Source organism: Hyla sarda, chromosome 2 (assembly GCF_029499605.1).
Source record: "Hyla sarda isolate aHylSar1 chromosome 2, aHylSar1.hap1, whole genome shotgun sequence".
NCBI lineage: Eukaryota > Metazoa > Chordata > Amphibia > Anura > Hylidae > Hyla > Hyla sarda.
Genome location: NC_079190.1, coordinates 112283669 through 112297305, shown reverse-complemented (window position 1 = coordinate 112297305; position 13637 = coordinate 112283669). Strand labels below are relative to the sequence as shown.

At 46.4% G+C, this 13637-nt stretch overlaps 1 protein-coding gene across 8 annotated transcripts in view; it reads left to right on the top strand.

The window, feature by feature from the left end:
- The window catches only part of ESPL1 (extra spindle pole bodies like 1, separase), a 60796-nt gene that overhangs the window by 12051 nt on the left and 35108 nt on the right, over window positions 1-13637 (top strand). For all 8 annotated transcript variants that reach the window (XM_056555284.1, XM_056555285.1, XM_056555288.1 and 5 more), the window contains 6 exons: window positions 729-922; window positions 2042-2284; window positions 4387-4531; window positions 5195-5348; window positions 5444-5583; window positions 5909-6043. In XM_056555284.1, the coding sequence (XP_056411259.1) occupies window positions 729-922; window positions 2042-2284; window positions 4387-4531; window positions 5195-5348; window positions 5444-5583; window positions 5909-6043 (1011 nt within the window). The remainder of the gene's footprint in view (window positions 1-728; window positions 923-2041; window positions 2285-4386; window positions 4532-5194; window positions 5349-5443; window positions 5584-5908; window positions 6044-13637) is intronic.

The following is a 13637-nucleotide window of genomic DNA, read 5'->3' as shown; positions in this document are numbered from 1 at the left end:
ACAAATATTCAGAAAACCTGACTGCCTATGTAATTGGGGAGGGGGAACCACATGTATGAATAATAGCTAGGTCCACCTTTATCAAGAGCTAGACACATAAGGATGGAGTGTGATCATAGCCAAGAGGGTGTAACAGGAGAAAAGGGAGAGAGGGGAGGTAATGGAGAAGAAAGGTAAAGATGGGGAAGCCAGAGCAAAAAGATGAGGGCAAGGCTGTGCCGGTCAACAATATGTAATAGTGGTGTCACGGGCGAGATATTTAGAGGATGCCCAAAAATGCCATCTGGTTTGAAGTTTAGAAAACTTACCGTTGCTCAGTGCAATTATATGTTCATACAGGTGTGTAGTATTCACTTTTTTAATTACCAGATCAAGTGAGGGGGCATCAGGTGTTAGGTGAGGGAGTTTTTTGCGCTTATACAAATGATACAGGCCAGGTCTCAAGTTTTCGGACATATGTTTTCCATGTCCATAAACAACAGTGCCATCTGGGGAGATATTGTTATAGAGAGCGACACAACTTCTCTCAGCAGAGCTTCGCACAAAGCCCAGAATCTGTGGATAACAGGACATTTCCAAAGAATATACAAAAAGTACCCCATCTACCACAATTTATATTTCAGATTTTCATACATCCACTTGTACTAGTGATTTATGCAAAGCTAAATAAAACTTTCCCTATATAAAGGAATGTTCCATAAAAAAATGTAATTTTTCTCTATTCACAGGTTCACCGTTGCTTTAAGCTGCATGTGGAGAGTTGCAGGAAGGCTGGGCATACTGCCCTTGGTCTGGCAGCTGTGACTCTTTGGTTGTGGGCTTTGCGCTCTCAAGTCTCTCAGCAAATGGCTGAACCAGTTGCGCAATGGGTCAGGCTTAAAATTGATGGCGCAAGGAATGGAGATGAAGATCTGCGTCTGCAGTGAGTGAAATGATAAAGCAATTTAGACATTGGGGCACATATAAGAAGCAACATGTGCCAGAATTCAAACACACGTTGCACCAAAAAGTAGAGCACATGGCAAATTTATTATAAGGTTTAGATACTGTGCACCTTGGGGTTGCCACTCCCTCTTGCATTTTCAGCTTTCCGGATAGCTCCTGACTGTCTGCAACTGCAGTAGGTGAGTGGAAAAACCAAAAACAGACGAAATGGGGTAGTTATGCTATATGTGTAACTCTTTTTGACTTTATTGGCTTGCGCAAACAGCATAGCCCCACAAGCTACACTGTTTATTAAACTCTGGGACTTATGTAAACCACGTAGCTCACAGAGCTGTGCCATGTGCATAACTGGGAGTTACTATAGGAGGTGGCAGCGCACAGAGGGGAGTGACTAACTGGTGAAGAACCTGAGCTGTACTGGGTTCTGGCAGATAAGAGGGAGGACTCAGTGGGCTCCAAAACCGAATGTGCATATCCTAAACTGACATCTCAGCACTGAAGGGGCCAATTAAAGGGGGTAGTCCAGTAAAAAAAAACAACAACAAAAGAAACCTATCCCCATTCACAGCCCGGCACCCAGACTTTCTCAGAGGAGCACATGCTACAAGACGGCATGCGCTTCATTAATTTCTACGGGAGCTTTGGAGATGCTGGAGTACAGTCTCTCAGCGCTTCCATAGAAATGAATAGAGCTTGTGCCGTCTTTAGTACCCACTCCTCTCCGAGAGCTGGGGCGCCGGGCCAGAGATCGCTAGGGGAGAAGTTTTTTTTATTTTTTTTATTATTATTATTATTTTTTTTTTCCCCACCCTTTTAACTGAGGGGTATGTATGGATTCAGGGTCAAAGCCCTGTACACTGAAGCTTTTACTTCACAGCATACAAACTTGTCAAGGGCATGAAAAAAAGTTGCTAGTAGTAGTAAAATTTCAATAATTTACAGCAATAAAAAAATACAGCGGCTGTAACAGACCAAGCAAAAAATGTTTCGCAAATTGGTGCAAGTTTCTCATACCGTTTCCTTTTCATTTTTGGCTTATGTAACTTTTTAACTACACACAAATTTAAAACAACTTTGATTTTATCCTAATTCACAGTACTCTGAAGGATGGACTTGCCAGTAATCCTATGGACCCTGAACTGATGGTTTCTCTCCTGTCAGAAGAGCTGAAAGGATATAAATCTGTCTATGGGGACACTGGACAGGAACGTTACAATACAATCTGTGACCTCCTTGAACTTTGTGCTGAAGACAGCAGCTTCTCCCATCATCGTCCAGTCTTCCTTCTTGATCTTGCTCAAGTTCTGTGTTACCATGACTACTCCGGACAGACTGAATGGTAAACAATCATTTGAAGTAATATCCATTATAATGTTCACTCTTGCTTGTGTTCTACATTTTAGCTGCAAACACTGCTGTAACATTGCCGAGGTCATTTAATCAATGTGCCCCTGCTGTTCACTGGTGGTCACTGTCTTTGCAAACAGCAGCAACCTTGTCTGCACCAATGACTACAGCAACTTTTTTTTCTACTCCAGCATGTTCTTTTTCTATAATCTTATCTAGCAGTGAGAAGCAAAGACTGGCCTATGCCTATAAGTAGGGATGTCCCGATACTAGTATCGGTATCGGGGCCGATACTATCCATTTGCATGGTATCGGGGACTCGTTTAATGTCTCCGATACCATGTCCGATGCCTGCTGCTGTCAAAACGGAGGGGCCCTGCTGCTGTCTAAACGGGTGGGGGGTGACCCAGTTTCTACAGCTGCTCACCATGTGTACATCGGTCTCACCGCCAATGCAAATTCCCTGTTCTGCCCAATGGAGGAGAGAAATCTTGGCTCATACTACAGCAGCCGCCTCCATTGTACACAACAAGGAACCTACACATGAGCACAAGTAAGCAGAGCCAGAAACCGGGTCACCCTGCTGTCAGATTCCCTTTAAAATATAAGTACTTGTACTTGGTATCAGTGAGTACTAGAATTAAAGTATCGGTACTTGTACTCGTCTTAAAAATTAAAATGGTATTGGGACATCCCTACCTATAAGGATATATACTTGGACTTTACTGTTCTGTCATTTTCTTTAACCTCTTGAGGATGCAGCAATTTCTCATTTTTTGCTTTATGGTTTTTTTCTCCTCACTTTTTTTTATTGCAATAACTCTTTGAATTTCTCGAGCACTTCATTGGGGGACACAGGGCCATGGGTATATGCTGCTTGCCGCTAGGAGGCTGACACTAGGCAAAAAACTAAAGAAAGTCTGCTCCTTCCAGCAGGATATACCCGCCTCCTGGCTCTGAGCAACTCAGTTTTAGCTGTGTCAGCTGGAGGCAGACAGAGGTCTGGAGCTCTCCCGACCTGGTCTTATAATTTAATTAAAAAAAAAAAAAATTTCCCCTAGTTTCAGGTAAAGTTATTGTTTTTTTTTCTTTTTTTCTTTCATTTGTTGTTTTCTCGTTCGAGTGTGGGGTGACTGGAGCATGGTGCTGCCTCATCTCACCCCCCCCCCCCACCTGCGAGCTTGGGGCACGGTGCATTGCTGGATGGGCCGTTAACCCCTTCTCCCAGCAACCGGCGGCAGGTGGGTGTACCTATGGTCCGGGTCCCCCCACTTGCCCCTGTTTGCCAGCTGGCTTAAGGTAGGTGGCCCTAGCTGGTCGAAGACTTTGTTGGTAAGTATGCTCCCTGTGGGTGAGTATGCCTGCCCCCCCCCCTCCTTCTGGACCTCTGCTCCTGGAGCCAGAGTCCCTCTTTCCCTGGGTGGGGGGCTTCGTTCCTGGGCTTCTGCAGGCGCAGACAGGGACCTCCTTCTACCTGGCTTCTTAGGTGTTAATCGCTCTCACTCACACACCCTCTGTGCTGCACAGCAATATCCTTCCCCTGGGCATGAGGATTGGGTTCTCTTTTCCTTTCCCTTCTCCTCCTACAGTGGACCTTCCTATGTCGCGGCTGTCTAAATCCACTGCCCTGCCGCTGGCTGATTCAGCCTATTTTAAAGATCCCTCTGATAAGCTCATTGAGATTCTGGCGAAATTCGTTTTTGAGGCGGCAGGTTCATCTTTAGCACCAGCCTTTGCCTCTACTTTGGTATCTAAGGCCTTTTTGGTTTGGGCCAGTCAGTTGCGTCAGGGGATTTTAGCGGGCGCATCCCTTGGCGATTTGTCAGATCTAGCTCAGTTTCACAATGTTTTTATTGAATTTTATTGTGTATCTGACATGTACGCTTTAAGCAGCTCTAGTGATTGTAGAACATAAGAGCCATACTTTCTGTATGGTCCCAGTGTTGCAAGACAATAGCTCTAACAAAATATGCTGTTCTGCCAGGTCTGTGTACTTTAATGGCGGGGAAGTGAATTTGTGATGTAGACCACGAATTTTCCAAAGCTTTTCATGAGATGCAAAATGATGTCTTATCTTTTTTCCTCTCTCCCCAGTACTGCTTTAGATGCTGTGCAGGATTGCCTCAGACTTCTTGATTCTGCTTCACAAGTTTCAGAAAACCAGGAGCGTTTGCTGGATATAAAAGCCCAAGCACTTCTGTGGCAGTATATCTGCACTCTTGAAGCTAATATGCGTGAGGTAAGTGAAGCTGTCCAAGTTCTAGCTCAGCGTTTGCCCCAAGATTGTGACAGTAAGGCATGTGGCTAGTGTTCAATATAAAAATGTGAGAGAGGCGTCTCGACCTTTAAACCTGAAGAGGGTTATCCACATGGGATGGAATTTTTGTGGATAACTATTGCAGCAAATATTCTGCAGGGAAATCCAAAGACAAAGTTATGTGATTTGCTGCTGTGGAATTTCCTGCAAAATGAGGAAAATCAGTAGTTTTAAAAATCACATTAAATGACTTTTCATTATAGATTGTGCAGTGAGTCTCTACACGGTTTCCACAACTGAATGGACATACTGGGCTTTTGATCAAAACTTCCTGGTGGAAAAGTTCTGCAGCATGTGAATGAAATTTGTAGCTCGGCACAAACTGAAGGGACTCTTGTCCATCTCTGGACTCCCTGCTCATGTATAGTATACACTGCTGTGCACTTCACATTTGCTGGGCCGAGTGCCAGTGCAGCCAGCAAATTTACACTGCACAGGAGTAGTCAGCAGTATCACAGCTCACGTTACAGAACCCATAGGGGGCCCAATACTTTTCTTGCCCTGGTTGCTGGCAACCCCTGCTATGCCACAGGCTATAGTGTAATGGTCCTCTTTTCCTCAAATTTAATGCTGCTCAATTTATAGGGTTTTGAGGAGCAACAAAGGAAAGAAAAGTTGGACACCCAGCGTCAGTGGACTGGTATAGAATACGAACCCAATGACCTCAACTATGAAGACAAACTTCATGATGACCAGTCTGCTAGGGATGGCATCTGTTTCACACTGGCTGGGGAAGCAGGTAAGAAATAAATTTGATGGTTTCATTAAACTATAAATATCTGTATTTTTGTAATGGATGATCTTGCTCTTAATTTATTTTTTTTTCCTTAATAGGACCCATGAAAGGCCTGGAAGAAGCTCTGGAGCTGTGGAAAAATCTTCTTTCAGGCTCTGAAGCTCCATCCCTCAATTGTAGTGAGCAGACGGTGTTCTCACTGCATTTACTGGGATCTATCTTTCGACTTATGGGAAAGGTGAACCAAATTTCTTTTCATACATAATATAATATATAATTTTATTTATTTATTTATTTTAAGCTGTGTTCATGTACTCCGAATAGGCTTGGAATTTCAAATGCATCTCTTCTGAAAATAAGTTACTTGTATCCTGTAATATCAGGATTTTCTATTTTTTGCCATCATGGATTGTTCTTCATAAATCGTGCAATGTCCCACTATAACAGTCATTGTTTGTAAAAACGTATTCATGCAACTTGATAAGTGTAAGATAACTGACCACAACAACTCCCTGCCAGCTGTATATTGGAGACTGATAACCTAATTTTCCTTATGTTCTTAGCCTCTGCAGGCCATACAGAGCTTTCTGCTAGTGAGACATCTGTGCACTTTCCTTGGTGATCACATCCGGGTGGCTGGTGCTTTGTGTCATTTAACAAAACTTCTGTTCCATCTGGAGAGTCCTAAGTATGCAAAGGTAAGTCTTCCTTTTTAATGAACACTCGTAACTATGGGGGTGTACAAGGCTGATCTTTTGTGACTATATGAACAAGTCTGGTCATTACACTGGTGGTTAGTATTCTAAAGCTCTCTATTCTAATTTTATGACTTTTTGTTTGAATATTATCCCCTTCCCTCTTTATACATTTTTGCACTTATGATTTTTAGAAGGTGAGAAGGAAAAAAAAAAAAAAACACTTTAAATTTTCCACAAAAAAATATATATGAGGGCTTGTTTTTTGCACCAACAATTAATACCATTAATAATTTCACTACAAAATCTACGGTGAAACCAGAAAAAAAATCATTTGTGGGGCAAAATTGAAGGGCTTCCGTTTCTATGCAGTGCTGTTTTTGGTAAAAATTGCACCTTATATTTGTTCTGTAAGTCCATACAATCGCAGATACCCAATTTATATAGGTTTGATTTTGTTTTACTGCTAAAAAAAAAACTATTATAACTACATGCCCCAGAATTAATACGTTGAAAAATTTCCTCTTCTGACCCTTATAACTTTTTTATTTATCCGTAAAAGGGGCGGTATGAGGGCTTATACATGTACGCAATTGACCGCATGGTTTAATTAACAATATATTTTTACAGTTTCGACATTTACGCATTTGACAATACCACATATATGTATTTTTATTTACGCAGTTTTTTTTTTTTTTTTTTATTGGAAAAGGGGGTGATTCAAACTTTTAGGGATTTTATTAAATCAAATTTTTCTCAGTCGCTCTTCATTGGGGACACCTTACTGATGGGTATATGCTTTTGCCACTCGGAGGCGCTGACACTAGAAAGAAAAAAACGTCGGCTCCTATCTGGCAGGATATACCCACCCACTGGAAGTGAGGTAATCACTTTTTAGCTAGTGTCAGCAGGAGGCAAGACACAGGTCTGGGAGCTCCCCAGACCTGGTCTTTTTTTATTATTTTCTAGTAAGGGCTGTTTAGTTAGGGTCCTCCCTTCCTGCACAGGAATTATGGGGTTCATATGTTCCCGTGTGTTTTATGGGTCTTGGACCGATCTTTAATGGGGTCTGGGCTCTCACTGTAAGCCTCTCCTGTCTGTTATGTCCAGGGTAGCCGCCGGCTTTTGCGGCAGCTCCTTGTACTTATTGCACCACAGTCATGGCTTCAGCTCCTCTGGCGCTGTGCTGGCCGTCAGGAGTCATAATGGCAGGTAGCTCCGCCCCCCTTCTTCCCGAGTTTAGAGCGGGAACCTGGAGTTCAACTGTAGGGAGACTCTTCCTGCTAGGGCGGTTTCAGAGCGCCAATAGGAGAGGATCTGTGCCTTTCCTTGCAGAGCTTAGCTCCACCCCTCTTCTCCCCGTAGCGAGCTCTCCAGTCTGGCCCGCTGCAGGGGTTTTTATTTCTCCCAGGGATGTCAGAGGCTTTATCGTCCTGACTCCTTGGTTCGGGGCCATAGTCTTCTAGCCGGCGGGCACCGCTGCTCTCCCGCCCGGTCGGAGACTCAGAGCTTTGCTCCACCCCCGTCCTTCCTCCTTCAGAGCGGGACCAGTCTCTCTCCTCTCCCGCAGCCTTTCTGGTGAGTGGAAGGCATAGCTCCACCATCCTTTCCCTCACAGGTGCCGGCGAGCATGCTGCTGACAGGGTCTCGGTATAGATCTCCGTCTCCCCTTTCATTAGTAAGTGGGGTTCTATTCCCCACCCCGGCTGGTTGCGCTTTTGGAGGTGGGGGAGTGGGCATAGCCCCACCTTCCTCCCCCCCCCCCCCCCCTCCCTCCCAGGAGGTGGAAAGCACAGTCAAATAAATAAATGAAAATCAAATAAATAAATAAAGTGAATCTTTTTTGCTGGTCCTAAGGCCATTTAGTGGTGCTTGGCGCCCTCTTGTGGCCTATAATTAGATTGTGCCTTCTTCTTTTCCATGCACCCTTGTGACCTCTGGGGACACAAAATTGCAGCCTTAGCCTGTGCTATCTATCGCTTCCGGCCTATTGACTAAGATCAAGTACGGTGTGGGTTCTTATTAAGGATCGACCGATATTGATTTTTTAGAGCCGATACCGATAACCTGTGAACTTTCAGGCCGATAGCCGAAAACTTATTCCGATATTCCGTGCATTTTAATTTCCCTCCACCGCCAAATATCCTTGGTAAAATGAGGGTGCGTGCGTGTGTGCGCAGGTATACCCTGATAAACTGTTTCTGGCCCCACACAAGCCACTGCAGATCAATGATTTAAAGCGGGTCGCTTTAAATCAATGAACTGCAGCAGCTTTTGCGGGGCCAGAGACCGCCGCCCGCTTCTCTCCCCCTGCCTGTCCTGAGTCCAACCACCGGCACTGCCCTGTGGCAGCTTTTGCGGGGCCAGAGACCGCCGCCACCACCTGCTCCTCTCCCACTGCGTGTCCTGAGTCCAACCACCGCTGCTGCCTCCCACCTGCCTAGAGACCACCACCGCCACCCGCTTCTCTCCCCCTGCCGGTCCAGAGTCCAACCACCGCAGAATGCCTCCCCTCTGGCCATAGACCGCCGCCGCTTCCCCATTGCTTCCCCAATCCCCGGTTTTATAATTACCTGTTCCTGGGAGAGGGGAGAGAAGCGGGCGACGGCGGTGGTCTCTGGCCCCGCAAAAGCCGCTGCAGTTCATCGATTTAAAGCGCGCACACATTATCGGCAAGGTTACTGCCAGTACCGATAACTTTTATAACCGATAATAAGTCGATCTCTAGTTCTTATCAATTTAATATCTGATACTTCCCATATCCGGGGACCATATAGTACATCGATTTTTTTTTAGTACGTGGGCCGATGTGGAAGCTTGCTTCCGTCGCCCCATGCATTGACCCTCTTTGGTGGTATCTTTCGGTACCATACACCAAAAAAAATTATCTGTTGGGCCCCTTTTTTTCTGGGTATACGGGGGCCCCCCTTCCTGTCTCCATCACCTTGTATGGGTCCAGATATGACACACTGCAGTGTGTCAGTGGAGGGGAGGTATGCCTCTGGCATTCCTGCTTTCGCCAGGTTTCTCACTCTGTTGGATACATAAGTGACTCGCTGTGGCAGGTCATGCCAGGTATTCATGATTCCTTGGAAGTATACCAGGGTTACGGTAAAGTCTGTTTCTCCTCTACCACCGGTTGCCAGGACATGTTTGCCGTGTCTGCAGGTGTTCTTGACGTGTACATTATTCCCTCCTCCACAGGATGCCACATCCGTGGCTGCTGTCCCGGATCCCCATGTCCAGTGCCCATGGATTGCACCTGCTCTCACTTTGCCAGACAGTAGTGTCACATGTCACTCATCTCACAAAAACTGTGTGGATTTCTGTACCCCACTATCAGTGCGAGGCAACCGCCGGAGTGCACCGTTGTCTACTTGGACCCATACCAGTAAGCCAGACAGTGATCTGCATGGGTTTTCTCTGCCGCCTGTCGTTTCTCCAAGGGCTGAAGTGTCTATGGCTGCAGTTCCGGTACCGCATTGCTAGTGCACGGTGTCCGGTGAAGGGATCTGGCGTGTCCTGTGGACCCTATGCTGGGTGAAGGGGATACCATCCACTGCTCCTAAGCTTCCCCCGATCTCCCAGGGTGACTGGGATTCTATTCATGGTTTCTCGGCTTCACTGCTTTTCCACATGCATCAAGGGGCCCAGTTATTGCTATCTGACTGTGTCCTCTTATCACCAGCGCACTCGTTACACCAGACCGTTGTCTCCACAGTGTCCTCTGCTGTCGGTCTCCCATTTCTGGGCTGCCGCGTGCAACTGTCTGAGGGTTCCTGCAGGCAAGGGTCTGCTTTCAGTCAGCCAGTCTTCGTCTGCAGGGTCTCCTACTCCACTGGGTCGCCCATAAGTTTGTTCGCACTCCTGTGTGCCCCACTCTGTGGGAGGTTTCAAAGAAGTGTTCCTGTGTACTCAAGATTCCTCCACCTGTCAGCCGAACGGCTGTCTCTGTAGTTTCCTGCTACATCTGGTCAAATACCATACACTTACCAGTGTGTGGTGGAAGTTCTGGTAACCCACTGCTTGGGTGTCGTTCTGAGTGGGTCTCCCCATGCGCCACATGCTTATTCGTGGGGTTTCCTAATTTACAAGGTCCCTCTCCACATGCCTGCCGCCCTCATGGCTCAAGGCTAGCAGCCCACTTTTGGTGTGTGGTTCTTGATGCGGGACCCGGTGTGACCATGGTCGCTATGCCAGGTAGCCAGACTGTGTCTGCATGACTTTTGAATCCACCAGGTCACCTCCCCCATTCCTGCCGCTTCCGTGGCCGCAGTCCGGTGTCTCCTTCCATGGAAAGTTCAACAAATTGTGCCTATGGGTTCAGGGGACCTCTTCTGGGTCTGCCTTTTTCCTGCCCCACATGCATCCCTTATCTCTTGCATCTGCGACTGCAGTCAAGGGGTGTAGCACCATTAGGAACTTGGGTGTGGGCGTGTTCTGCAGGTTCCATACAGCGGCACTCTCTGTTCCCCCTTCCTAGGAGTGCCACGTTGGTCTGCTAGGGACATGGTGGTGACACACCATTGGGTGCTGTGTGTTTTCCATTCTGCCAGACTGGTATGTCTGCGGTTTCCTTTTGTGTCTGCAGTTTGGTTCCCCTCTCCTTTTCGGGAGGTAAACATGTCTGTGTCCCTACGTATGCTAGGTCCTCTGCACATGTAGAGTCCGCTCTCCCTTCTGCTCGGTGTGGTGTGCCTCGGGCCTTCCTGTGGTCTTGTTCGGCAGTCCTGCAACGGTTGAGCACCTCTGTTCTGGCAGGGGGCATGTTGAGGAGACAGTTCAGGCCCCCCTCTGCCTCCAGGTAGCTTCCTGGTTTCCTGTGCAGGGTGGCTCAGGCGTATTCATCTGTTGCCTTTGACACGTCTAGGATGGCTCAGTTGGCACCCATCTGGTCCAGGGTTTCGCCCTGTTGGGGCGTTCCTCTCAACGCTGTTGGTTGCTGTGTGCGTGTGTTTCTTACTCTCATTTGTAGCCATGGCTTGGTTCCTTGCCCAGGATTCCAATCCCTTCATATCTCTGTATGTTGTCGTAGGGTTCCTGGGGGACTACGTCTACCCATTATTTTGTCCTGTTGCCATAAGCCGGCATTTCCCTGCTTCGACAGTGCCTGGCGCACTTGTCAATTCCCCCTCCACAGGGGGTACAGGGATCAGGGGCTGGCGTGGTCGGTGCCAGGCTTTTTTCCTCTTGACCACCCCTTGTTTTTCCCCTCTGCTAGGGGGACTATTTCGCTGAGCGCTATCTTCTGCTTAGATGGAGCTCTCTCTCTCCTCCTGTTTTTTTGGTTCTCTACTGCTGCTTCTGCAGCCTTGGCACTCTCCTCTGTTGGAGGAGTTTCCCCACTCATGTATGGCTCAGGGTCAGCCAGTCTAGCCACTGCCTGTTGTTTGGGTCCTGCCGTTGCTCTCCTCATCCCTTGACGCAATCTCCCTGGGATTTCTCCTTGACGGTGTCGATTGTGGTGTCAGTTTCGCACAGTCTCCTAGAGTGACCTCTCTGTGTCTCTGCTGGGTTCACTTTTGTTTTTTTCCCTCTGTTCCGTCCTGACGGGATGTTGCCCTCTCCCGGGATAGTTCTGGCCTGGCTGGCTTCTTAGTCGACCTTTTTTCTTGTCTCTCTTTATGGACCGTAGACTTAGTCTCTGCATACGGCGGTCCCTTTCCTTGGTGTCCTAGCCCATCTCCAGGGATGGGGGATCTTCCAGGAGCTTAGTTTATGGGCCTCGGTTGTCTCTGGCCTGGGGTCTTGCCCGCGGGCATTACAGACGAGTGGGTTCGGTCTCTGACTGTGTTTCCCTTTTTTCTAGTGGTTGTTATTCCCACCCTAGGGGACTGCTTTGGTACGTCCCATCAGTAAGGTGTCCCCCAATGAAGAGCAACCGAGAAAAGGAGATTTTTTTTTTTTTTGTGCTTACAATAAAATCTCTTTCTTGTAGCCTTCATTGGGGGACACCGCACCAACCCATATCTTCCTTTTTTTTTGTCCGGAAGAACTTTTAAGGGTCATTTTCTGGGATTCTTTTGCGGTGTCCTTTGGACTTTTGTCTTGGTTGGCTTCTCCTACTGCTTTGTGACAAAACTGATTACCTTCCAGTGGGTGGGTATATCCTGCCAGGGAGGAGACTACTTTTTTCTTTCTAGTGTCAGCGCCTCCTAGTGGCATGAGCATATACCCATTTGGTACGGAACGCACAAAAAATCTCCTTATTGACACTTTTTTTTTTCTTTTCTTTTTGCAGTGTTCTAGCCCTTATCGGGGACTATAACATTGCACACACTCATTTCTCACACTGATCACTGCCCTGCAATAGCATGGCATTGATCAGTGTTATCGCTGCTCAACTGCTCCTGCCAGCATCTCAAGCACAGAGCTGTCATTTGACGATCGGACAACGAGGAGGCAGATAAGGGCCCTCCTGGTGTCCTGTAAGCTGTCCGGGACGCCGCGATTTCACCGTGGCGGTTCCGAACAGGGTCCTGGTTGCCTATAGCATACCGAGTATGATGCACGCTCACCTGCTGAGAGCACATCATACCTTGGGAGATGCAGATGGACGTTAATGAACATCCATTTGCGGCAAGAGGTTAACCTACTTTTCATCACTTGGAGTGATTTTTTGGGTAGCCAGGATATGCCCGAAAACCACACAGATGAACTGGTCAGCACTTTTGTCAAATTGATAATGGCCACATGCTTAACCCCTTAAGGACCAGGCCATTTTACACCTTAAGGACCGGAGCGTTTTTTGCAATTCTGACCACTGTCACTTTAAACATTAATAACTCTGGGATGCTTTTAGTTATCATTCTGATTCTGAGATTGTTTTTTCGTGACATATTCTACTTAAACTTAGTGGTAAAATTTTATGGTAACTTGCATCCTTTCTTGGTGAAAAATCCCAAAATTTGATGAAAAAAATGAAAATTTTGCATTTTTGTAACTTTGAAGCTCTCTGCTTGTAAGGGAAATGGATATTCAAAATAAAACATTTTTGGGTTCACATATACAATATGTCTACTTTATGTTTGCATCATAAAATTTGAGTTTTTACTTTTGGAAGACACCAGAGGGCTTCAAAGTTCAGCAGCAATTTGGAAATTTTTCACAAAATTTTCAAACTCGCTATTTTTCATGGACCAGTTCAGGTTTGAAGTGGATTTGAAGGGTCTTCATATTAGAAATACCCCATAAATGACCCCATTATAAAAACTACACCCCCCAAAGTATTCAAAATGACATTCAATAAGTGTATTAACCCTTTAGGTGTTTCACAGGAATAGCAGAAAAGTGAAGGAGAAAATTCACAATCTTAATTTTTTACACTCGCATGTTCTTGTAGACCCAATTTTTGAATTTTTGCAATTGGTAGAAAGGAGAAAATTTTTACTTGTATTTGAAACCCAATTTCTCTCGAGTAAGCACATACCTCATATGTCTATGTTAATTGTTCAGCGGGCGCAGTAGAGGGCTCAGAAGGGAAGGAGCGACAAATGGTTTTTGGGGGGCATGTCACCTTTAGGAAGCCCCTATGGTGCCAGCACAGCAAAAAAAAAAACACATGGCATACCATTTTGGAAACTAGACCCCTCGGGGA